The following is a 27,037-nucleotide window of genomic DNA, read 5'->3' as shown; positions in this document are numbered from 1 at the left end:
TTTAATTGCATTTGTACATTGATTTTTTTTTTTTACTCACCCAGTGAATAGTGTAGAGCTGCAATGATTAGTTGATCATTTTATTGGTCAAACAACAGAAAATTATTTGGCAGCTATTCTCATAATCCATTAATTGCTGAAATTCAACTGAACATCTTCGGGTTGTCAGTGTTGGTTGGAACTAAACAAAACATTTTAGCTTGCATCTCAAGCTTTGTGAACCAGTGATTGACATTTTTCACCATTCTTTGGAATTTTACAGACCAAATGACTGACGGAGAAAATAACTGACAGATTAATCATTAATGAAAATAATTGTTAGTTGCAGCCTGAGAAAGTTGAGGCTACTTAGTTTAGACTGAAAAAATAGCCTCATGTGTCTATTCCTAAAATAAAACAAAGTAAAATAAAATAATAAAGAGATAAAGGGTTTTCATGATAGACTGTGTAGCCCTAGGTCAGATTGATGTGACATTGTTTTTGTGTTTGTAAAGTAAAACCTACAATTGACTTGGTAAGATTTAGAGAATTTTAATGGTCTGAAATAAAAAGACAAGGTTTCCCCCAGGCACTACTTTAGCAGAGGTTATAAATTAACGTAATCTTAGTATCAGTTTAGTTAATACATTATAGATTAAATAGCTAAAAGTCATTACATATTTGCAGTGTGAAATACAAGTCATCTTTTCATTTAGTAAGAGGATGTTTTTATTTATGTTAGCAGAGGCGAGGTGGCCCAAAACACCGCAGGAAATCCTGACAGACGAAGCATCCTACAGCCACAGGCCGGTGTTACAGAGTATTTGGTGACCCATCAGATTCTGTGACCTGCAGCGTTGGAAGTACTCAGATCCTTTACTTAAGTAAAAATATCAATACCACAATATAAAAATACTTAATTACAAGTATAAACCCTCCATTAAAATGATACTTAAATAAAAGTATAACCAGCTAAATTTACTTAAAGTACTAAAGTAAAATTACTAATGTTGCAGAAAATCGGGCTATCTGATTAAAATTCTGCTTGTGCATTAACTCATCAGTATTAATGATGTACTTTGTCAAATTTATTTAATATATCAGATACTTTCCCCTTAAGTAAAGGATGTGAGTACTACTTTAATCACTGCAGGTCACAGAATCTGATGGGTCACCAAATGTGTTGTAACACCGGCCACTAGAGGCCGCTGTTGCCGCAGACTTTCGCTCTGTCTCCGCAGTGCTGCCTGTCTACGAGGAGTGCGTTTGATTGTTGCAGGGCTCAATGGCGGACATAGTAGGATAGTCGCTTCAGCAGCGAGGACAATAACATCTCGACTCCCGTGAATTCCTGGCGTGCCTCGGTCAGCCGCTGCGTGCCCTCCCCCTCCGGTGCACCGCTTGAAACGAGCTCTCTTGCGCTTTAACGTGATATACAAAGTCGCAGCAGCTATTTTTCCTGCGCGTCTTCTCGCATTGTTGAGTTCTCAATCCCGAGCGAAGAAGTTACACTGTTCATGGTGGCTCACTGAAAAGGCAGCTAGCTTGCGAGCAAACCATGGGGGACTCTCTTGAATTGATAGGGAAGCGTCTGCTTTTGCTCCTCGACGACGACAGGTCCGCTAATGGACCCGAGCCGGAGCAGGCTGCCTGGGCCCGGGACTGGCTCCGGGGGACGGTGCGAGCAGTCAGCGTCATCGGCCTGGCCGCTCCGGAGGTTAGCGGAGGAGAGGCGACAACAACAACCACTGCTGCAGGGCTGACGGTCAGTGTTTACATACTAATGCTGCCGCGCTGCGTAACTAAAAACCAAACAAATTCAGCTTTAAAACGTGTCCCAGCGATTAACTATGATTTCCAGCTCCTCTGCGCTCAGTTTTAACCGTTGCTGTTTGTGCATTTATTGGCAGTTAAACGTTAGCTTGTACGTATTTTAGCTCGGAGGCAGTGAGGCGAAGCTAAACTCGAGGCCGGGGATTTTCTGGCCTTTGCTTTGTTCGCTTTCTATCTTTTTAACGAATGACATTCACCTCCCGTAACATTAATTATTACCTCGTAGCAATCACTTGCATAGCACAGATGCGCCAGCGTTAACTAAACGTCCACGATATTGTAATAAATCACTGGTAAAGCAGCAGTGTCACAACAGCGTTAGCTTGTCATTTACCTGCTAACGATAGTCTAGTTTAAAGGCCTCACAAGTTCAGATGAGGGTGAAGCAGGAATTCCTGCCACCGTACTGTGGCATCCAGGTTGTTAAATGCACAGACTGATGAACAAGTTGGTAATCTAATAACCACTTGAATGAGGGCAACTCCTCATTTCAAAGCTGTGTTTAGTCTACATTGTGCAGGGCTGCTGGATTGCACAGACAGTTGAGTGAGATTTGTAATAATTTGGGGTGGAGGCAGGTGACCTACATACATCCAAATACCTCATAGTTACAGTGCAAGCTGTTAGAATAGTAAGCAATTGCAAAGTTTAGTAAATACATATTTAAATTAACATTTACACATGATTTGTGTGTTACTTTATAAAATGTCATGGTGTAACAGGTAATAAAACAGTGATTACTCATTATCTTAGTTTAATTAAATAAAGATTACATAGGTGAAAATAATAAAGAATGAGGATAAAAGGAATAATAACTAGGGCTATGTTTAAAGATCCCCCCCAGACCTCTTTTAAGATGTATATAAAATACTCAACTTTAATACTTTGTGTGAATAATTTGTGTTAAAATCTTTAAAATGATATCTAGTCCTTCTCCCTCAATAAAAAATCCAGAAACTACGAATATTCAAATATTTTTTTATTTTAAAAAGTTTATCTGCTGGACTGTAATGTCCAGTCTCAGTGTTAGTGCACTGGAGGCTTCAAGTTTCCACATCACACTTGTGTAAGTTGAATATTGGACCAGGATTGGCTTCAGAAATAGTTGTGATGTCACAAATCCTGCTCATAGGTCCACCCCTTTAAATCAGATTTTCAGTGAGCTCAGAGAAACTTTCCACTTTCAGATGAATGTGAAAACAGCTTCAAGTGTCAAACTCTGCACATACATTATTCTGCACTGCGAAGCTCAAACATTCAACTGTAGGAACAAGAAGACAAGAAAACATATTTTTGAGTGGATGAGGACTTAAAATTCAGTAAAATACAGTTTTGTTTTTCGGGGGAAAATTATCTTAGGTTCTTTTGTGTTGACAAAGAAGTGAAGTCTTTTTCTTTGTAGGAAATAAATAGGCTAAAACATAACCATTTAAATGTGTGATTGTTTCTTCTGAATTATGTGCACATTGTAGTCTTTTGAAGAACATGACTGGGTCTCTCCTGAGGTGTACATTCATCAGAACTGATTAATGTGGCTGGGGATTGAATTTTTGAACCATTACAGGTTAATCAATGAAGTTTTGTTTCCCTGTGTGTCAACGGTCTTCCTCACAGCACTGTCACACTGCTACTCTGTTCTCAGGATTAAGGTCTTTAATACACAGGGATGGAGCCAAAGAAAGCACATTAGTTGTTCCAACAAGTTGTCTCCTACTCACAAATCCTTTTCTTACTGTGACAAACTAACAAGGACATTTAGGCGCATCTTCTCAGTGAGTAGGAAACACATGTCATGATTTTTCTCTATATGTCATAAGGTCATAAGGGGTCATTCCAATTTTTGTGCTGAGAAAAAAAGACAGTTCTATGTTTTACCTCTCTTGATTGTACAGAATTAGGGGCAGAAATGAAAGGTCTGGAGGAAAATAAGGAAAAAATTGGAGTTCCTGGTAAGCAGGCATTCATACTGAAAACAGTCCTGCCTTAAAACACTGCAGGGGGCTGCTGGGGTGGAAGTGTGTTGCTTCAGGTAGACAACGAAGTAAAATCCTGGAAGTGCAGTTTGAGTGTCCCATTAAGGCGTTTAAAAGCTTATCATACTCCAAAACCCTGCACAACGGTTTTACAACTCTGGAAAGTTCTCATGGTGTCAACTATTTGGTCATAACAATTGTGAGGTAAACAGTAAAAATTCGATGATGATTTTATAAAGTAATCTACCAGTAATACATGTGCTTGTAAGTTGAGCCAGATACAACTTTTTAGCCAGACGACTCTGTGTTCTTCTGCCAGAGCCCTCTCTGTTTACATCCCCGCTACGCCGCCAGACTGCCCCCATTCAAATGAATGAGAGGTCTGTGGTTTTACACACAGGACTGATATCAGTCCTAGTTCAGTCTGACAATATGACAACATGACAAACATCACGTTTGTTGAGGAGCCCATCTATTGGCCGGTTGTGTCCAAAACATGCAGATTGAAAAATGCTCCAAGCAAGACATAAATTCACTGCAGGCTATACCTGAACTCACCTTGCTAAGAGAAAGAAGCTTCATCTTGGCTCAAAGAGAACACAGACACTGGCTTTTCAAAAATCGATTCATGCTCAAGGCAAAATAGCACAGTTCTGCTCCCTTTCTGAACTGCTCACATACTCTGTTTGGGAGCCAGTTGATAAAATTTAGTTGATATTGTGGTTCTTTTTTTTTTAGGTCCACAAGCCTATCATTAAATTTTGTACCGTAGAATGCTGTGACAAAATCTTGCTTCACATTTGTGAATGTGGAAGTACAGTTTGATTTTGTCTTCATTTCCCAACTATAGATTTGAGGCTATATAACCACCTTATAGTACTTCAAGTCATTTAAGTATAATATTGGTAATTTCTGAACTGATCTGTTTACGGAAGCAGCGAGACGCCAGTGTCATTTAATGCAGACATGACTACATAAACATTATATTTTTCTTACGCTGCTGTGCTTGACTGCTGTATGCATCTGGTGTATTGTTGTTGGTCTCTTGAGTTGTCTAAACGTCTACAGGAGAAGTGCAGTGAAACCTGCTTGAGTTCAACATGTTTCTTCTATTGACTCACTGTTCAGTATTGTGCCTGAAAGATCCACATTTTAATTCACGACTCAGGTGTCACCCCTTTTCCTAGTGAATGCTGGAGTGTGAAATATAATCAGATCAGTAACTCTTTTTCTAACTCTTTACAGTAATCCAAGACAATCACTGCTCCGTCAGAGGCATGCGGTGATTGTCTGTGTGATTTGTTTAGACTAGAGATAGAATTTTTTTTAGGTTTATGACCGACTAACATGAAATACAACATATCAGACTTTGTCAGGGATTGAATGATAAAGTCTTAGACTTTTTTTCCATGGATGTCCCTAGTAGGGGTGTAACAATACACAAAATTCACGGTTCAGTATCTACCTCGGATTTGAAAAGTTTTGAAAGTTTTGAAAACGACGGGGGTGTTTTGAATACACCCCTGTTTTCACAGGTAATTTGTTAGTCTGTCCCTCCCGCGTGGAAAGCTATTGATGTAGCACTTTTCTCCTTATGAAAATAACACAGAGATTATTCGACCAATGAGAATTTAGACGGACGAGAGCATATCGACCAACTAATTGACCAGTCGACCAGCAGACTACAGCCCTACAAATAAGAGATGTCATGGTGTCTTCAGTATGTGTGATAAATTAGTGGTATGAATCTCACACACAGAGTATGAGAATAGTGACCTTGTGTAGTTGTAGTTTGATCATAAAGTGTGAATCAGTTCATCTTAGGTTATTTTGATACAGAAAGAGGATGCATAACCAAAATATTTTGCAATAAGGAACAGGGTTACTGTAATCACAGAATATTCTTTCAGGATCTATTTTGATTGTCTCCTCAACTCTTTTGCAGTTTCAGTTGCTACAGTGTCGCTACAGTTGTCAGGGATTGAATGATAAAGTCTTAGACTTTTTTTCCATGGATGTGCCTAGTACGGGTGTAACAATACACAAAATTCACGGTTCAGTATCTACCTTGGATTTGGGGTCACTGTTCAGTATGATTTTGGTACAGGAGGAAAAAAAGAAAGGTAGAAAATAATGTTTAGGTCCTTTTATTTTGAAAAATATAAACATCCAACAAAGGCTTATTGGCCATGATTAGTTGTGCTGCAGTGGAAAAAGGAAAATAACTTTTCTGATTCTGCAAGGAGTCAGGACACCTGCTGACTGTTGTGTTATGCTCATTTATTGTCACTCAGAACTGACAATTTGTCTGACCACGTCTGAAGTCAAATGTGTTTATAGTCGTTCTGAACGGCTTCACTCAAAGCTGACCATCACAGAGAGGAGAGGGGGGCAGTGAGACGTGATATTGTTTGATTATGGGGATAACGGAGCATATTTTAATCATAATGATGGCAGTGACACTACATGAGCATGGGTAACCAGGGTAACTTGGTTAAGCCAGTGAGCATACAACCATGAGATTGCTACCCGAATGCTACAGCTAAGTGGTGCACTACCAAAACGTTACAGGTGGAATTTAAGCGATAGAAATATTATTCCGCACATTGAAGTTAGTGGATTATTGTTTGTGTCAGGGAGCATACTGAACTGAGGAAAGTCGCGTACCGAACTGAACATCCTGAACCTGTATCAAACGGTTCAGGACAAATACACAAACCTTTAAACCCCTAGTCCCTAGTGTTCTCACAGTCCATCAACCATTTAACAAGGTGGAGACAACTTACACTTGATGCATCAGGTGGTCTTTGCTTAATGGGTCGATTGACCCAAAAAACACAACATACTGTATTTCTTCATTTACCTATAGTGGTATCTAGCCAGGCAGACTCACAGGTCAGTCTCTACACGCTTTGCTCATAGAAACTGGACAATCTCCCAGGTTTCGTTGTTAAAACTGGTGGAAACAATGAAAGAGTTTAGAGGTGTTTCTTTGACAAAATGTAAGGGGTGTAGGTTTGTTAGTGGTTAGTTAGTTGTTAGTAGTCAAGCACTGCTGTATGTTTAGAAATCATCAGAGACCTCTGATGTCTGGTATTGTGAGTGTACTAACCATGCAAATATTTATGGTTGCATTTGCCCAGGGTTTACAACGTTTGTGTATTATCTAAAATAATGGAGGCATTGTCTCTGGAAAGTGATTTTTAATGTAAATTTTCAATGCTGTGAGCACCATAAACATAAATCCATTCACTACCACTCTATTGGGGTGGAGGCAGAAGTCTCTGAGATAGATTTATCACAACCTCAGCAAATGAATCCTGATGCAGATATCTGCTGGCTAGATTGCACTGTAGGCTGATGCTGAACCATTAGTAGCATTCAATGAACTTCCCACTCTGAGTTTTAATGTGGCCAACTGATAACACTTCAGTTTGTTTCTCATATCTTACTCTGTCAAATAAAACAGATGTAGCCAAACATGGAGCTGTATGTGTTGTTTTTCTTCACTTGTGTCCACAAATAATAAACTTCCACTGTCAGCTTTACAGTTGTGACAAATAAGTAGGGCTGTAGTCAACCAAAGAAAATCTTGGTCGACTAAAATTGTACCTAATCTTCAACTAATCAATTAGTTGCGGGCGGGGGGGGGGTATGTAACGGGATAGAGTGCACAGTAAACTCAGCAGCCACACATTTCTCTGTTCTGTATTTCTCTGTTTTGTGTCTTCAAGTTAGGCTAACCCATTGTTGCTAACTTTGGAGCTAACCCCCTTTTACCTTTCCAGCATTTGGGGAAACAACAGACGTGACTTTTTAGCATTTATTAACTTACTACTAACCTTTTCCTCTGCCCCGCTCGCATCCACCGTTACTTCTCTGCCCCTCGTTCTTTCCCACTCGCTACGCAAACATACTCCTTAACAGAGCCACGCCACCAATAGTTTCCCAGGCAACGACAGAGGTTGACTCCCGTACCGGAACAGCTGCACAACTGCACAGAGACTCCCAAACGCTGTTGATTTCCATTCATTCGGATATCAAATATTAAAAAAAAATTTTTGGCCTGGCAGGGGTTCTCGTTGTTATCATTATGGAGAAACACAGATTCAGTAAACGTTCAGTACGGTCAATAAACGTTGAGTACAGTTAGATCCAGCAGTCTCCATTAGGTTGGGCGAGTTCAAAGTTTTGAAAATGACGGGGGTGTTTTGAATACACCCCTGTTTTCACAGGTAATTTGTTAGTCTGTCCCTCCCGCCGCAGGAAATAATGGATTACTCCTGTAAAGCTGTTGATGTAGCACTTTTCTCCTTATGAAAATAACACAGAGATTATTCGACCAATGAGAATTTAGTCGGACGAGAGCATATCGACCAACTAATCGACCAGTCGACCAGCAGACTACAGCCCTACAAATAAGAGATATCATGGTGTCTTCAGTATGTGTGATAAATTAATGGTATGAATCTCACACACAGAGTATGAGAATAGTGACCTTGTGTAGTTGTAGTTTGATCATAAAGTGTGAATCAGTTCATCTTAGGTTATTTTGATACAAAAAGAGGATGCACAACCAAAATATTTTGCAATAAGGAACAGGGTTACTGTAATCACAGAATATTCTTTCAGGATCTATTTTGGTTGTCTCCTCAACTCTGTTGCAGTTTCAGTTGCTACAGTGTCGCTCGCCCATCTCTCATTAAGCTTAGTTGAGAAACCCTCGAGCAAAAACTCTTAGCCCCCAAACTGCTCTCATGGGACTTTGCAGTAGCAAACAGATAAGTCTCTGGTTGTGCTCAGCATCTCCCAGGTGTCATTATCTGTGAGTGTGAAGCAGGGAATTGATAAGAAAGGGGCTGTTGCAGTCATCGAACTGAACCCAGATAAATAGTAATGTGCAAAAAAGGGACATCCATTTGAGACATTTGTAATGAACAATGACTGATGTCGATCCACTCCTGACTGATTCTAGCAACCCAAGTGGGAATATATCATGTTCTTCATATTCAAATAACAATTGTAAGCAATTTTCTTGAAATCAATTAAGGTTACAGGCGCAAAGTGGTTCAGTGTCTTATTTTCTTTATTTTATACTTTTACTCAGACTGCAAAATTAACTTTCTTGTCCACCGGCCAAATGATTAGTGAATGTTCACATTTTAGCAGCCACTCAATAGATTACCATTATTTTTTTGGCTGGTGAGAGAAGCAAATCTACCAGCCACTTGCATATTTTACCAGTATTGGGTTGGTGGCTGGTGCTAATTTTGTGCCCTGCTTTTACTACAGAATATACAACGTGCATGTTAAATAAATAGCATTTAATATGCTTTTAGATTGTCTTTATATGTTGTGTTTTATATTAAGGTTGAATTTTTAACTTGTTTGTAACGAGACCATTTGAAGCAAAGTAATAATCAACTTTCTTTGTTAAAAAGTACCTAGATACAGTATAAATAATGATTGACAGCCACTCCTCCTGTGATCTAGTCAGAGGAATTATGAGTCAGTCACATCCCTGTTCTTTGCAAAATCCAATGTGCGACCCAACCAGCTCTACCATTTCAGGGAGAATCTCACATCTGAGTGTCTGTGGTGTATGATCATATTGTACAAGTATCACATTCAAGTTTAGATGCAGACAGATTCTGCCATACTGTCATAGACATTTTCCTTTTGTGCTATTTTCTCTATACAAAGTAAAGAATCGCTGTCTGTCGGTCTGTCTGTACGTATGTGTGTTTGTTCTTCACATATCTCGAGAACAGTTCATTTGATCTACTTCACACTTGGCCGGTGTATTGCTGGGGACACAAGGGAGTACAGTCTCGAATTTGGTACAATTTGGTCACTCAACACGTTCAAAATTAAAAAACTTGGAATAAACAAGCGATCAGCGAGCTGCTCCACTCTGCAGCAGCGGAGCTTATTGGCTCTGCGACTGCATGATCAGAGCTGTACAACCCTGCCATGAGAGAGTCGAGGGGACAACATCTGTCTTCCTTTGATAACGTTAAAAGTTAGGCTTTGTATTACATTTCCCGACTCATTTTAAAAAGAGAGAGAGAGGGAGCGAGCGCCAGAGAGACAGCGTTGGAAAGCTTTCTCTGAGAGAGAGAAAGCCTATGAATGACAGAAATACGTTATTTTCTGATTGTTTCATGGCTGTTACGTTCTAAAGCACGAATAAATGATCATCAAACACTCAACAGGTGATTTACTGTGGAGAAAGACACTCTTTTGGTGCAATTCGGACACGCAACACGTTTAATATTAGTAAACTTTGAATAAACAAGCAAACAGTGAACTGCTCAGCTCCATGTCTGAGTGTAGCGAGGGCTGTTTGATATAAACACTGTCACACTACAGCGGGGCAGAGCTTCTGGGCTCTGACTTGCCAGCAGGACAAAGGCAGGCGCCCTACTCAATTAAACTGCCCGACAGGAAAGAACGAGCGCACACAGACGGAAAACGGGTGGAGGCAGCAAAACTAGCCAATAAGAGTGCAGACACGTTTGCTTGGCAGCAGAATCAACTAATGGAAGGCCGTAGCTGCTTTTATTGTTCAACCTCAGTTTAGTCTCACGGGTGAAGTTTCTGCCTTGATTAAAACCATTTAATTTGCAACGTATCACAAAACTCACGGTTCGGATCGGATCATTTTTCGAATCAGCAAAAAAAAAGGGGGGGATGACGACGACTTTGTTTTCCATATATTCTGTAAAACACTTGCAGCAAGAAACTTTTGCCCATGGTCTTAAATGAAAACATGAAAAAAAAACATTCAAGATGTCCAATGTTAAATAAAATCTTAAAATATATAAAATATTCAGTGCTTAATTGTTAAATTACATTAAATTGCAATATGATGCCTGATACCTTCCTCTTATAAACATCGTAGTGAATGAAACAAGCCTCTGTCCACATCATCAAAACTTGATAACTTACAAACATGAACACATGTCTTGTCCTGCAGTTTAGCTTGTTGAACGAGCCGCCAAACAAACATCCACCAAAGAAAACTGCACCGCTAACATCAGTTAGCAGCTACGTAGCTAATTAGCTGCTTAGCTACAGCACATTAAACAGTGGGTAAATATACCTGCAGATGTCACTGCGGAGCCATTAAACGCTGGTTTGGTCGTTGCTCTTCAAAATCGCTGTTAGTGACACGCTGTCTGTCCATGAATTGTACTTACAGCAGTTTGTTTACGTTGTCGTAATTGACACATTAAATTTTGCAATTAATCTGCGGTTCACATGAGTGCCGAACCACGGATTACGGATCAACTACGATCCGTTGCACCACTAGTCCATACAGTTTTAATTGATATGATTGCCAATTGCTACATATATATGCGGTTCTCGAGAAATAATAAGCAATCATTCTAAACAGGCACGTTTTGAACGGGCACTGCACTAGTCTAAATAAACCTAAAGTAGTTTAGTTAGGGAGTAAGAGTATATGAACGCATTCCTTTGCTAGTTGACCACATTTTGAGATATTATCTAATGTGCTTTTGGTCACTGAAAAAGATCTGTGTCCCTGTCAGGACTGGCAGATAGTAGGTTGCCAGTCACATTGCAGTAATTCTTTTTTTTTTCTCTTCATGTTACCTTTAGAAGATTTTAACGTGCTCATATTTATTCTTTTACTGTGCTTTTAATGAATTTGATTTACTAGTTGCTTGAACTTCAGATTTTATGAAAAGGTCACTGAAAATCACATAAAAAGGAACTTGCCAATTTTATGCAAATCTGTTTTACAAGTCACAGCAGCACATGTGAAAGAAGTTGTACAAAATCATTTGTGGCACCAGAGGGAACTGCATTAAGTCTGATAATGTCCCCCAAATGATGTTGCTTGAGTCAGTGGCGCTGATGACTACAAGTTTGAAAATAAAAATAAAACTGGGGTTGTGCAGGTAGAAAGAAGTGAGGTTGCTGGACCTCTGTAGCCTGCTCCTCATCTCTGCTTGAGGCAACAGCTTGAGGTTACAATAGCAGTTACTAGCATAACACATCTCTGACCAAACTGTCAGTGGTGGAGTAAAAAAAAGACAATATGTCTGGTTCTGCTGCATCGATTTTGATACTTTTAAAAAACTGTCCATCGAGAGTCCTTAGCTTATGTTCTCTTTCTCTCTGTTCTTCCAACTGCAGGTATTTGTGGAGTTTGAGAACGCTTCACAACGGTGTTCTTGGGTGCAAGTGTATGACGAGGGGGTGAAAGCTGTCTTGGTGGAAGACTCCATCGTTTGGGCCAACCGGAGTGATAGTACTGGGACTACTGGAGCCCCAGCATCAACCACAGCCTGGCCTGGTCTGGTGAGTACTCAGTTGGACAATGGGTGTAAGCTTGAACGTCCGAGTCATGCATACAAGTCAGAAGGACACACAGGAAAAGAGCTAAATTTGTGTACCCCCCCATGCATGAAGCTTCTACTGTTGGGGCAAGTTGGGGGCAACTTTTACACTTCATGAAAAATTCTCAAATCTCATCTAAATACATATATATTTCCAGGTCACTGAAATTTATTTGAAATTAAAATCTGCACTTTATCCTCGCTCTGGTGTCTCCCCACTTTAAAAAAAGAAGAGGGAAAGTGTCATTTGACCCTGATATGGGCTACAGACGCCTTTCACTGCCCAGGCTCACTCGATGCCAGCTCATCCTATTGCTTAAATTCTTGTTTTAATTTTGTTTGTGCTTATGCCTGAAGTTTATTAATTTGTGCATGTGAGTGTTTTGAGTTGAAACACAGTAAATTGAGGAAAGTAGCCTAGATGGTTTAGATTACATTTTAAAAATCCAGTTATCTACATCCTTTTTTAGATTAAAAATCTTTTGCTGTTGACCTGAATGTTCTTGTCCATATGTCAAAGAATTACATGCTATACTCTTTTTTTCCTCAGGCCTTCCGCTCCCTAGTGGACAGAGTGGGTTTAGGATCATTGGTTCCAGTGGAATATTTTGGAAACAAAAATTTTGAGTTCCTGCCTGATAACAAATCAGTCCAGAGATTTGAGGTGTGTAAGCTAGTTTTACAAAGTATGTTAATTGTTTAGAAGTGTTGTTAAGGGCTAAAATGATGGACAGAAAATAAATGTTGGACAAATTGTTTAGGATATTATCAATGTTTTGCTGGTTTGCTTTTTTCCTTTTCTTGACAGTAATTGTTAATTCAGTGACAATGTTATTCCTCCGTTGTAGCTGTATTGGCACTATCTCAGGACAGTGTGTTTTGTGTCCTTTTGCAGGTTGATAAAGACATAAGAAATCCTTTGCTGCTGGAGCAGCCCACCCTGCAGGCTGCCATCTCCAGCTGGCGTAGTGACTTTGAACTGCAGGAGATCTTCAGGAAGGGTAAGACCTAACTTTCTCCAGATTTTCATTTGTTTTCCTTTATTACCTCCATGTGCTATCTGGTGTTTCCCTCATGTTTAGTCTTCTGTGTCCTTATTTGCAGCTGGTCTATATTTACCAGACTTTCACCCATGAATTCACATGCAGAATATAATTTTACAACTTTTAAATCATATAAATGGAATATTTAATCACACAAGACAGATGTGAGTATGTAAAAGTTGTGGCATCATTGACCTTTTGCTTAAGATTAGAAAAAATGCAGACAGAAGCTTCAGATAAAGATGATGTTTTAGTGAAGTAATTTCAAACAAGAAAAAAGCAAAATATCCATATTTGTATTATAGACTATGAATGCAAATTCAATAAAAACATTGAGCAAGAAATTTAAATAAACAGAAAGCAAGTTGCTGCCAAGTCTCTCTGTAATGCTGCTTAGCTATTGGTGGTGTTTCTTTCATGCTTCAGACAAAATCAATTTTCCCTAATTTAGATACGATCTACTGTACCAGCCATTCTGCATTCCCTGTTTTTCCTTTAAATGTGCCAGAACATAACTCTTGGTTTTCTGGCTGTTCCTGCACTTAGGTTCATACACTATTCAAGGACGCAGGGTTCGTGTGTACCAGCCAGAGTTTGAGGAGTGCTGGGCCTCAGGACTGGTTTCACAGCACGACCCTATCTCGCACATAATGGATATTACCATGGACAAGGTAAATAAGGCTTATGTTTTGCCTAAATATATTCTGTATTCTGCTCATGGTGTCAAAGGATGCCTCTTAAATAACACCTTTTTTTGCTGTAGGGTGAAGAAAATCAGATGGTTGATCCTCGTGTGATACATGTCATGCTGGCAGAGGAGGAGGTAAAGTTGTCTTATTATAAATCTACATAGATTTGGTAGACTGTGCTGTATATTAAGTTAGAATGGTTGTAATGTTTTCAACTTCAGATTGATTTAAAAAAAAAACGTATTAATAGAAGTACTTTCTAACATTTTTTAGCTTGGTAAGAATGGGCGGCGAAGGAAGGACAGTGAAACGATGAAGGGTGATAGTGGTCGCAGACGTAGGACTGCCTCCGAAGGTGAGGATGACATGAACTTGAAACGTTTTAAAGGAGCAGGAGACTTGGGGGCTGATGGACAAAACTGTGGCGATACGAACAAAACGCCAGTGGACGGGACAGTGATGTGGGGTGGAGACTCTGGCGAAAGAGTCAGCAGCACAACCAAAAATGGAAGCTCTTCAGAAGGAACCTTTCCTCAGGGCAGAGTGTCATCCCCCAACACCAATTCCTCACTCCAGATGGACCAATCAAATACTACTCCTCGTTATCCTGTCCACGTCAAAGAAAACGGTCGCTCAATCCCCACACAAGGGGCAGCGGACTCCACCACTGCCGTTACTCATACCCCTACCCCTCCTCCCCTCAAACCAGCCCCCTCTCCCTTCTCCACCACATCTTTTCCCTCACTAGGCCAGATGCCAAGCCTGGTCCCCGGAGCTCCAGCCCCCAAGGTCTCCCCATCCCCCCAGCCAGACAGAGAAGAGGCCTCCCAGTCGGCTTACTCCAAAACAGCTGCTCTTGTTTCCCCGGGGCCTGTCACCATTTCTTGGTCTTCACATGACAGTGGCCCTAGTGTGGCACTTTCTGCTTCTGTGGGTTTTAGTCCTAAGGCTCCTACCTGGGGAAGCCAGACTGAGGTAAGATTATCAATATGATCAGTACAGACAATACCAATATATAATGCCTTTGCAGGCCATCACAGTTCTATTCCTGTTATCAATATAATTTTACTTATTGCACTGAACGCAAGCAGACTACCTGATCTTCATCATCATCACTCACAGTCTAACTGCTGCATGCACATTGTCTTGTTTCTTAGGGCTCTAAGACTGCATCTGGTTTTCGTTTGCCCCAGGCTGTGCCCACTGCTCCTGTATTTGGAGATGTTACCTCTCAGACCAATGGAGCTCCTACCACTACTACAACCCCCCAGGACACTCCAAGGCCCTTTGGCTTCGGCTTTGGTGGCGCAAAGAGTGAGCCCCAATCCCAGCAAGACCAAAACTTGTTTTTCCAGTGCATGACCCAGAATTCTGGCTCCATCCCAACCCTTGCTGCTGGTCAGACCCAGTCCAAGGACACTAATTACTTCACCACAGTGTCTGAGAGCCTGAGTAAAGAGCCCCCAAGCCTTTTCAAGTCTGCAACCCCCGCTGAAGGGCTGAAAAAGCCTGAGCAGCCAAAAGTGCCTGAGGCCCATCCAACGGGAAATGGTGTGCTCAACAAGTCGTCATCAGCCTTCCAGGGCATGGGTGGCTCTGCAGGAGGAAGAGGCTCTGGTCTAAGTATTGGTGGTCTGGCAGCAACGTCTGGAGCCCAAAGTACTTCTAAGAAGAGCAGTAATAATGGAACGTCTGCAGGAGGCTTAGGGCTGCAATCTGGCTTTAACACTTCAGATAGCCACCAGAACCTTTTTCTGCAGGCCTCCAAAGAGCCTGCTAATCCATTTCTGGCATATGGGGACAAAGCTTCCCACACATCTTTTGCTGGCCTCTCTGGGACCGAGCCACAGGCCCTTGGTTCTGCCTCAGACAGCAAGCCAAACCTATTCACTATGGCAGAGCCGCCGAAGGGGATTCTGTCCTCTCCTTTCCCAGCAATCGCAGCAGCTGCTTCACCTAGCTCTTCCTCCTCTCCAGCACCAGCCTCATCTCAGAGGTCACATACTGAAGGGACTGTGACAAAGGAGGAGCAGGAGGTTGGGGAGATGCCTACATCCACCTCAGGCTCCTCTATGTTTGGAGGCGCTGGCCCTGATGGAATGGATGAGGTACCTGTGTCCTTTGACCAGAGCCAGACTCAGAAGTTTACCTTGGAAGAAAGAGGCCAATCATCCAAACGGGACTCAGACTCTAGCAGTAACAGTGACTTGTCAGACCTGAGCGAGAATGAGGAAGGTCTGGAGAAAGGCCAAGTTCCAGGAGGACCACCACACCCTGCCAAGGATGGGGCCTTGCTGCAGAAAACTAAAGTCCAAGGGGCTGCTAAGAGCCGTCCGCGTAACAAGCCTTTCAAAGGTAAGTCTCGTCCACTGTTAATAATGTCAGAAGCATTTGTGGTGACATAAACAAACTAAGCAATGGAATTAACACAAGTTATCTCTTCCAGTGGGCCAGTCTGTACTAAAAGATCAGAGTAAGGTGCGTCGTCTGAAACAGTCTGGTGAGTCCTTCCTCCAGGATGGCTCCTGCATCAATGTGGCCCCTCACTTGCACAAGTGTCGTGAGTGCCGTCTGGAGCGTTACCGTAAATATCGCAATACAGACGAAGACAGCGATGATGACGATGACCCAAATGTGGCCTGTCGCTTCTTCCACTTCAGAAGGTAAGCGATTATATTCCTGTGCACTTGGTTGCAACAGTATCTGGGATTGTATGTTTGAGCGTCATCAAGGAAAGTTATCAGAATAGAGACAGCTATGATTCTTAACAATTACTTGTCACTGAATTAACCTTTTTTTGCTTGTGACCAGGTTGGCTTTTACTCGTAAAGGTGTATTGCGTGTGGAAGGCTTCCTGAGCCCCCAGCAGAGCGATTCAATGGCCATGGGTCTGTGGCTACCTGCACCAGCTGTCCAGGAGGGTCTTGATCTGGATACATCCAAGTACATCCTGGCCAATGTGGGAGACCAGTTCTGTCAGTTGGTCATGTCTGAGAAGGAGGCCATGATGATGGTGGAACCTCACCGTGAGTATTTAGAGATCTCACTCATTTCATCTTCACATGTATTGTTTTGTGATAGATTTTGTCTTGTTGGGACGGGCAGGAGTGCGTTTGGTTATTAGCAATAATTTACAATTATCATAGATAATTGTGAATTATGAAATCAAGATATTGTTAACCTTAATCAATAATTCGGGCACCAACTGTTGGATCTGTGAGGAACACAGTTGATTATTTGCAATAATTATCAATTATCAAAGATAATTAACTAATTATAACAATTAATAGAATTATTAATATGAATTAACAAATACGGGGAACCACCTGGAAACCGGGACCAATAACCAAACAAGGTAGTCTCCTAAAAGGAGTTCACCTAGAATGTTAATATCTGAGAGATATCAACATTCACGGGTGAACAAAGAGGGATGAATTTGAGCTCTGACTCCTTCAATCAGTCACTTTTAACAATATGTTACACACAATAATGACAAAAGAACTTTTCTTTAAAGATATAACAGTGTTTATTAAACTTAGCAAGATTAACAAAGTTAACAGATGCTTCATTCAATAAACAACTATTCTAAAATGTAATTCTACCAAACAAAACACAAACAGCTATGTACAGGGTTGGACACATGCAGGGGAATGCGTGTGTGTGTGTGTGTGTGTGCGCCAAGATGGCGACTTGGCCTGACGTGATGATGTCGTCGGTCTGCGACGCGGACGTGACTATGGGAGGAAGTCACGTCACGCAAGAACCAAATGGCAGAAGTACTGCGGTGTCTTGGTTAGACAGAAACAAGATGGCACAGCCTGGTGGTCGGCATCTTGCACTCACCCAATTCCGTGAAGAACACACGTGTCTGATGGCGGATAAGGAAAGACAAAGCAAAGCTTTGTCCGACATTATGTGACGTTATCTGACCAAGTTCCACGTCTTCCTGAAGAAACTCCGTTTCTTCCGTCCCGAGGGAATTTGAGCAACGGTCTCTGTTGGTTCCAGGAATGTGTTCGGGTGAACACAGGCGAAGTCTCGTCTCGTCCAGCGAGGGGAGTCTTCGATGAGGGGAAAACACGTGCGTGGGGTACCCCCTTAAGTCAAGCTGACTCACAGAGGAACAGAAGTTACCCCTAGCTCAGTGACATGAGTAAGGCGTGTTTTTCAGGGCGAGTTCAGTTTTTAAAGGGGCGGTGATGTCATGGCTGCATCATCAGGATGCTCTGCTGTGCAGGAGCGTCTCCGCCAATGAGAGACTGTATGTTGATTGTTCCCTGCTGAGGTGTGAAAATCGGAAAGCATCCTTGGAAATGGAGTTTGCAATGGACTCCCATTGTTTGTAAGCAGCATTTTGGCGCTATTCCTTTCTCTCGGGGGAAACAAAGCAAAAAGCACCTCGTGGTCAGGCCTCACAGGTTACATGTAGGCCTTCTCTGTGTGACCTCGTGGTTTGAGGCCCAACAGTCTCAACACTACCTGTCAGAAGTGTCTATCCTGTATATAACCCTGTTACGTTTTGGCCTGTCCTTCAGAGAAAGTGGCGTGGAAACGTGCTGTACGAGGTGTTAGGGAGATGTGTGACGTGTGTGAGACTACCCTGTTCAACATCCACTGGGTGTGTCGCAAGTGTGGCTTTGGAGTGTGTCTGGACTGCTATCGACTTCGCAGGAACAGGCCAAGGGAGGGTAAGTCCTCACTGTGACATTTCAAGAACTGGAGAATTGTGAACTTAAATTTTATTGCACGTTATCTAAACTTTTCTAGGTATTTGAATCTTTTGAGGGTGAGTGTGTTGGAAACTCATGGGTCAATATATTCTTTCCTTCAGATGTAGATGAAGGTCCAGAGGATGAGGTTTTCTCTTGGTTGAAGTGTGCCAAAGGTCAACCTCATGAGCCACAGAACCTCATGCCTACACAGATCATACCTGGGACAGGTAACACTCATGACTTGTACATTATGATTGAATTGTAAATCTCTAAATCCCCACCTCACAAGCATCACAAGTATTACATATGGTCTTGTTTTGGTACAGTAAGAATTGTGATGATTGATTTCATTGCCTTTCTGTTTTAGCTCTTTACAACATAGGTGATATGGTGCACTCAGCAAGAGGCAAGTGGGGTATTAAGGCCAATTGTCCCTGTGCCAGTCGACACACCAAGCCTCTAGTGCGCCCTAGTGCCCCCAATGGTATTTCACAGGTACTGTGGTGCTACTTCATCTCTTTCTTAGTTCTGCATTTTGACACATGTTAAAGGTGTTTTTGACTTTAAGGCTCTAATATCTAGTTGTGCTTGTCTCAGCAGTCTACAACAAGCAGTGGTAGCGGCCTCGGACCTGCAGCTTCTGGTATCGGCAACACTCCAAAATCAGAAGGAGAAACATCAGCGATCAAAACAGAAACTACACAAACAGCAGCAGCGTCAGACAGTGGGGGCGGGGAAATTGTGGGCAGTACTAGTAACTCCACCAGTGGTACATCTTCCCCTTGTAACCTCACCCAGTCCTCTGTCAAGGAGTCACGCTCATCAGGAGAGGGCAACAGCTCCGCTCTGCACTGGCTGGCAGACTTGGCCACACAGAAAGCCAAGGATGACACCAAGGGTAAGTAGGACAGAAGAAATGCTGAGTCTGTGTAATCTGAGTGCATAAAAAAAGTCAGAATCAATATTGAATTTGAAATTATATCACCATCTTCTTCCAGAATCTGGTTCACTGCGCTCCATGATGAGTCGAGACAGTCGGCCTCCTTTTGGCCTGGACTCACTCGGTGCCCTGTCAAAGCCTTCTGCTTCCAGCCCTAAGCTATTTAACAGCCTTTTACTGGGCTCCAGCATGGCCCAGTCCAAACCTGAGGGGTCCAGTCTCCGGGACCTGCTCAACTCTGGACCGGGCAAGCTTCCCCAGGGCCCTGGAGAGAGTGGGGTACCATTCCCTTCCGTCTTTACCTCAGCAGGCGTATGTATAAAACGTCTTTGTTCAATGTAGTTTTATGAAGTGTACATCTACTAAAAAGGCCATCAGCAAGATCAGTTTCTGAGCTAGCCTTAGGCTATGGAGTTCAATTCGCCCAAAAAATATATTGTATGACACTGGTTGCATAAAACTGAAAAACCTAGTGTCAATTCAAATCAGACTGATGTCTGTTTGAATGTGGAAAGTATTTTATAACTCTCAACACTTAATTATGTTTTTGTGTATTTCAGCAAAAAAAGAAATACAAAGTGTCAGATACATCTCTCCTACAACTCTATAGACAAATAGGATATATTGTACCATAGACAAATATCACAGGAAATAGTGATAATTACAGAGGCAAAATTCTGTGATTTGTTCAGTGTTAAAGTCTCATATTTATCTCAGTTTTTCATATTCAAATAATTAATCAAATAATGCATATGAACCAGTCAGTGTATCCCAACTGAAAACACTGTCAATAAGAATAATTTAAATGGTAAGAAAATTAAGGTGAGGAATAACTGCAGCATAGCTTCATGCCTTGAACAGTTGTATTACTACAGGTTTGGTAACGGACCAGAACGTTTACTTTGAAAATGCGAAGGGAGGAACAACTAAAAAAAAATATTACTCACAAAAAGTATTTTTTACTTAAAATTATTCACCTGTAAGTACAAATACATACATCGTTTGGTAACCCTAAATTCCCCTTTTGTCTGTCAGAGTGACAAGCTGAAGAGCAGCCTTCCAAACTTCCTGGATCACATCATCGCCTCAGTTGTAGAGACCAAGAAGGCAGAAGGCAGACGGACTGGAACCTCTGAGGGGGGAGAGCTTGGTGTTTTGGGGGGCCGCAAAGACGGAGTAATGGGCCTAAGTGTTTTGGAACCACATACCTCACACTCCTGGCTCTGTGACGGACGACTCCTTTGCCTACAGGATCCCAGCAACAGCAACAACTGGAAGATCTTCAGAGAGTGTTGGAAGCAGGGACAAGTAAGAACCACAATAAATAATCAGTACTTCAGAGGCATTTTTCACAGAAACATGATGTAATAAAGCAGAAAAAGAAAGACGACTGTCGATGAAAATTGGGTTGTAATTTGTAAATACTTTTGCTTCCATTGCTCTGTCATGTCTCTAATCTCTTCTCCTTTGTGTCCAGCCTGTATTGGTGTCAGGGATACATAAACGCCTGAAATCTAACTTGTGGCGGCCTGAGGCCTTCAGTCAGGAGTTTGGAGACCAGGATGTAGACCTGGTCAACTGTAGAAATTGTGCCATCATCTCTGATGTGAAGGTGCGAGACTTCTGGGACGGCTTCCAGGTCATCTCAAGTGAGTGCTCAAACAGTTATTGCTAGATTATGCTTATTTGTTCTTTGGATTGTTTCTGTGTTCACTTCAACACTTATTCCCCACTGATGTTGTTCCAATGGTAGCTGATGTGTTTTTCTGTAAATGCAGAGCGACTGCAAGATAGTGAGGGTCAGCCAATGGTGTTGAAATTAAAGGATTGGCCTCCTGGAGAAGACTTCAGGGACATGATGCCCACACGGTGAGAAACTCAACACCAAGCAACATGCTAATTTTTTTTTTGGGAATGCAAAAAAATATTTGTGAACCAATCATTTCATTATTATTATTATTATCATTATTTAAGATCCAAAACAATATTGTCATATTTGTGAAAGTGTCATATCACTTATTTTCATACATTCTCTAATGCCTGTCCCAGGTTTGATGATTTGATGGATAACCTCCCGTTGCCCGAGTACACAAAAAGAGATGGCCGCCTAAACCTTGCTGCCCGTCTGCCCAACTTTTTTGTGCGTCCTGACCTAGGACCCAAGATGTACAATGCCTATGGTGAGAAGTAATGGTTGAGTTTGACAGAGAGTTTTAATTCTCAGTCACTTCACCACATATTTGTCCTCTTTTGTCCTCATCTCTGTCCTATCTCTCACGGTCTCATTGTCTTTCCTTCCCTCAGGCTTGACTTCGTCTGAAGACAGGAAGGTGGGCACCACTAACCTCCATCTCGATGTGTCTGATGCTGTCAATGTCATGGTCTATGTAGGCATACCTCAAGGAGATGGAGACCAGGAGCAAGGTCAGTGGATGTGCACACACACACACTTTCTCTCTGTTTTTTTTCCGTCTCTCTCTTTATACTTGTAGTAGGGATGTCAGTTTCGGTTAATTTTGCTTTTGATAGACCGACACTCATTAACCAGTAACTAACCGGTTAATTTTTACAAAAAGTTGTGATGTAGCTTTCATTTGTAAGAGCTGTCCAGCAGTCGGTGGTCAGAGCTAGCTTGACTTTTAGTTCATCCTTCTTCTCCTCAAAGTGTTTTTCAATGTGTGTCGTCACAGTAGCTCTCGATGGCATAACATACTCGGGCTCAAGGTACCAAACTAGCTCTTTCAGTCCCTCTACCACACTGATTGGCAGCATATCAGTCTCAATCATTCGGCATCCAACTGGGTGATGGCCTCGGACTGGCACGCATCAAACCCCCCTGGAAGGCGAAGAGTAGCATCACAAAATTTACATTTGACTTTGTTGCCTTTCTGGAGGAAATGGTCCCACTCCAAGCTTTGTTTAGCGTTTCACTTTTTTTTTTTTTTTTTACCTCAGACTGCTAGCTAGCAGCTAGCCGTTAGCGTATTGTGTATGCAAATTAACCTATAGAGTGACATGTGTAACCGGTCAAAAGTATTCTCTGTGGTTAACTGATTAATGGTTAACCGTTGACATCCCTAACTTGTAGCACTACTTCATTAATTGAGCCACATTAATTGAGCCATTTTCATTGTGGCAACATTTCTCATTCACAGAGGCAGATATCTCTGGACGCAAAGGTCTGTAGACTTTCAATTGTATCACTTAAGTAGCATGCCCTTCTTCTTGACTAACTCCCCTTCTTCACTCCTCCACCCTACCCCTCTGTTACTATCTGTGCAGTAGGGGCCAGAGCACTGTGACCCATCTGACAGTTTCTACCGTGGCATGTTTATACACCCTTCTACATTTTTATGTAAATGCAACCTTTATTAACACGTAGGGAATAAAACATTGCACTGAATTTTCTGTTATTGCCCTTTGGAGATCCACACTTTCTTCTCTTATGTAGATTTCAGGGCTGGGTTTAAAATGTGTTTTCTTTGTTACCAATTCAATTAATGCTGCAACATGAATTCCATGAATTGACATGGAGTTTAAATATATTCTGACTGTACAGGTTTTCCTTTATTCTTTAATGTCTTTAATTTTTCTGTTAATCGGATGAGTTGTGCTCTGGTCCTTGCACTGTTGGAAAAAAAGTTTGAATGAAGGGCATCTAGAATTGGCTTCCCTATTCCCTGGCAGGTTTCCTCTCACTCATTACAGTGACACAAACCCAACAGTATGACTTTAGCCATATTGTCCTCATTTAACGGTCCCTCTTCTTCTTAGGGCCAGGGGATCTTACACACACACACACACATATCACACATAAAAAAAACACATTCAATGTATTAGCCTGGTAACATTCCTTGAGGCTGTAGGAGTCATAAGTGCGAGTGATGAGGTATGATGATGACTGTGCCAGAACACACACACAGATACACACACTATAATGTCAGCTAAGTACTTACACGTGATTATATACTGAACAGAAACACTGGTTGCAGACGAATGTCCACCAAAACAAACCCATCATTCCTGAATGTGTTTGTTTCCACTTGACTCTCTGAATCTCTAATAAACTTTTACTAAAATGACAAGTTAATCAGGCAGCAGTGTTAGCTTCTCTGTCAGGATGTGATTGTGATTGTGTAGTCTGTCCTTCTCTCTGCCCCAGTGGTTCTCAACTGGTCTGCCACAGTCATTTAAAATGTAAACTGTTATCTCAAAATTAATAGTTTAGCAATAGAAACATTGGTCCTGCCGTGGCATTTTCAAGTCTCTATTAATAGTTTGTTTAGACGGATTTACATCACAGTTGTTTGGATGAACACAGGACTGCTGCTCGGGATGTGTGTCATGATCGCCACATGATGCAGCTGTAAGCAGTATTTTAAAATGAAAGGATATCAGCAAATCAGTACACTTTAAAAAAAAAAAAAAAAAAAAGAAGACGAAAAAAAAGAAACAACTTTTTTTGTTGGGTTTTTTTTTGTAGTGGCCACACAATCCTACAGTCGACATGAAATGGACCTGTGACCCACTACAAGGCCATGAACCAGATGAGAACTACAGCTCTGTGTCATTTTTGTCAAACAAATGATGGATTTACATTAATTTGGTCACTTAAGAATTATGCTATGAAAGATGTGAAAGGCAGATTTATTTTGGCGGTCCAACAATATCCCAAGACTGAGGCAAGATACATCCAGTTATCAGTTCTAAAAAAAAAAAAGGAAAGCATTAACAAAGGTAGTGTTGTAGTTATGTCGATACATCAACAATCACAGTTGTCAGAGGCCACATTAAAAAGAAGCATCACTGTAGAGTGCTGTCAGCATAGAGACACTGCTGATAACCCTTTGCTGTCCTGTATGTGTGTGTTGGTGTTTATGTTTGATCCTCCAGAGGTCATGACCACTATTGAGGAGGGTGATGTGGATGAAATGACGAAGAGGAGGGTGTACGAGGGAAAAGAGAAACCTGGAGCTCTCTGGCACATCTACGCTGCCAAGGATGCTGAGAAGATCAGAGAACTGCTCCGCAAGGTTTGCAGCCAGTAGAGATCTGTCTTAAATAGCATCTGATCCCTCAAGTTGCAACATCAGTGGTTGTACTAGCTTTAAGAATGGTGCTGTCGGTCTGACTTTGATCCAGACTGAAATATCCCAACAACTATTGGATTGATCATCATGAAATGTTTCCCTGTAGCACCACCATGAGGTTGACATTCTTGGTTCAGTGTGAAATATCTTGACAACTGTTGGATGCATTGCAATGAAATTTGCTAAATTTATTCAAGAGGTCACAAGAGGATCAATTCTAATGACTTTGATGATCCTCTGACTTTTCCTCTAGTGCTACCAGCAGGTTGACATTGTTGGCTGTTATTGAAATATCTCAATTATGTAATGGATTGTTGTGAAATCTGGCACAGCACGTTAGCCTGCTGAGGTTAGCATTTAGTTTAAAAGCACCGCAGGGCCAAAGTAGCTTAGCTGCAGGTACGGCTGCAGACTCTTAGTCTTGTTTATTTGTCTTAGGTGGGGGAGGAGCAGGGCCAAGAGAATCCTCCAGACCACGATCCCATTCATGACCAGAGCTGGTACTTGGACCAGGCGCTCCGCCGCAGGCTCTATGATGAATATGGAGTCCAGGGCTGGGCCATTGTACAGTTCTTAGGAGACGCTGTCTTTATCCCCGCTGGAGCCCCACACCAGGTCAGACATGTCAACGTATATGAGGAGAAATATATATTCTCATCTAATCACTTATGAGTGTCCTATGATACATGTCTGTCTTATCTTCACTCATTTATTGATTCTCTGTTGTTCCCCTCTCAGGTGCACAACCTGTACAGCTGTATCAAGGTGGCTGAGGACTTTGTGTCTCCTGAGCACGTGAGGCACTGTTTCAGACTGACTCAGGAGTTCAGACACCTGTCTACTACTCATACAAACCACGAAGACAAGCTACAGGTTGGTGTACTTTAACTGAACTTGTAGTTACATTGTCGCTTTGTTTAGTGTAATATGTAACTATGAGGTGTGTAATTCAGACTAGGCTTGTTAGTTGCTTGGAGAAGTTTAATAAAAAGCATGAATTTACACACACATGAAAGCAACACAACTAAATTATATTGTGTTCAAAACAGTAAAGCCTGCTAATTATCTGCCCATTATATTGAGGTGAATTCAGATATCTTCCAGACAGCACTTGAAACCTTGATATAATTAATTAAATAATTATAATTATAATTCTGTTGGGGAAGGTTGTAATGGACAGTAAACAATGTGCAGGACTACCGATGATGACTACTTTTATTATGACTTCATTCTGTATATGAACAAGTGGCCAAACTTGACACAAGCACCAACTGGTTCCTAATGTTTGTTACTTTTACTGCTGTGATTGCTGTAAAAAGCGAAGCGTTCAGTGTTTTCTTCTAGAGTAGGAGATTGTTTCCATGTCTGTTACTGTTTTAAAAGCCACTTTCTGCTGTTTTCCTCAGGTGAAGAACATCATCTATCACGCAGTGAAGGACGCTGTTGGCACACTGAAGGCCCATGAACCGAAACTAGCACGCCCTTAGTTTCTCTCACTTAGCGCTGTCCCAAGACAACCAGCCTCTCAAGACCACTCCTCTATGTACACACACAGTATACATTACATACCTACATACACATGTACAATCTGAAAAGTGCAGAGTACAAAGATAGAGTGTAGGTTTTTTTGGGGGCAGTGAAGGTCTGGGTTTAGGGAAAGGGCACATTTTGGTTTGGGGAGGGATTAGAAAGGGTGTGGGGCTAGTCGGCGCTTCGATGAAGGAAGTCCTTTATCGCTGTTACACAGTACGCTCAAACTTGTCTAGTTGTTTTTCAATTTTTTTTTTTTTTTTTTGATTAACTCTGTATTTAAGGTCAGTGTGTTTGTTCTGTTGTTCTCATTGTATATGTAAGATGTGAGAGTAAGGGAGGTAAAAGCTGACGTGCCTTTAGAGCAGAAGTTCAGCTACCATATAAGCGACTGACAAAATGTGAGTACCAGGCTAACTTTCCTATTTTGATGACGTTGATATTATTTTTCTTCGATAGGAGCGAGGTTAACCTGTTGCAGTTTTTAAACCGCTGATTGCTTCTGCCCTCTGTGGCTGGAGTGAATTTGCGAAGCAGCCAGTGAAGGGAAGCAGACCAAAGTTTTGTATTTTTAGTTTTCTTATTTCACTTTTAGAGTAAGAAGTCTTTTCTTTTTATAAACCAGAAGGTAATGAGCAGGAGGACTTCAAAGAGGGCAGATTTGTTTTGTTTTTTTTGTTTGTTTGTTTGTTTTCTTTTGGTCATGGGTTTGGTCACCTATATTTGTCCCATGGGCTGAATTAATTGCAGACTTCCAACAACATTGTTCAAGAATCACATTTGCAGCTGAACAGAACTACTGGCCATTAACATTGTATCAATATATATATTGATCTTAGCAGTCTGTTTGATTTTTCACAATAAAGTTTACAAAAACTA

General features: G+C 41.5%; 1 protein-coding gene across 4 annotated transcripts; it reads left to right on the top strand.

Moving 5' to 3' along the window:
- Window positions 1-1,213: 1,213 nt before the first annotated feature.
- Window positions 1,214-27,037, top strand: kdm3b (lysine (K)-specific demethylase 3B). 4 transcript variants are annotated; one of them, XM_044363072.1, is made up of 25 exons: window positions 1,214-1,744; window positions 11,952-12,116; window positions 12,705-12,818; window positions 13,050-13,155; window positions 13,744-13,868; window positions 13,961-14,020; window positions 14,160-14,861; window positions 15,080-16,241; window positions 16,333-16,549; window positions 16,698-16,912; window positions 18,422-18,574; window positions 18,718-18,825; window positions 18,966-19,093; window positions 19,196-19,496; window positions 19,597-19,850; window positions 20,574-20,846; window positions 21,016-21,187; window positions 21,317-21,407; window positions 21,588-21,718; window positions 21,843-21,962; window positions 22,694-22,717; window positions 24,432-24,571; window positions 25,067-25,243; window positions 25,367-25,501; window positions 26,035-27,037. In XM_044363072.1, exons 1-25 carry the CDS (start codon window positions 1,538-1,540, stop codon window positions 26,113-26,115), a joined length of 5,361 nt encoding a protein of 1,786 aa, XP_044219007.1. In that variant the 5' UTR covers window positions 1,214-1,537; the 3' UTR covers window positions 26,116-27,037. The 4 variants fall into 4 exon arrangements, with proteins under 4 accessions (XP_044219007.1, XP_044219005.1, XP_044219004.1 ...); XM_044363070.1 differs by having other exon boundaries at window positions 15,044-16,241; window positions 19,199-19,496; XM_044363069.1 differs by having other exon boundaries at window positions 15,044-16,241.

This window comes from Thunnus albacares, chromosome 10 (genome assembly GCF_914725855.1).
Source record: "Thunnus albacares chromosome 10, fThuAlb1.1, whole genome shotgun sequence".
Taxonomy (NCBI): Eukaryota; Metazoa; Chordata; class Actinopteri; order Scombriformes; family Scombridae; genus Thunnus; species Thunnus albacares.
Note: the sequence above shows the minus strand (reverse complement) of the source record. Positions and strands in the feature narration are given on the sequence as shown.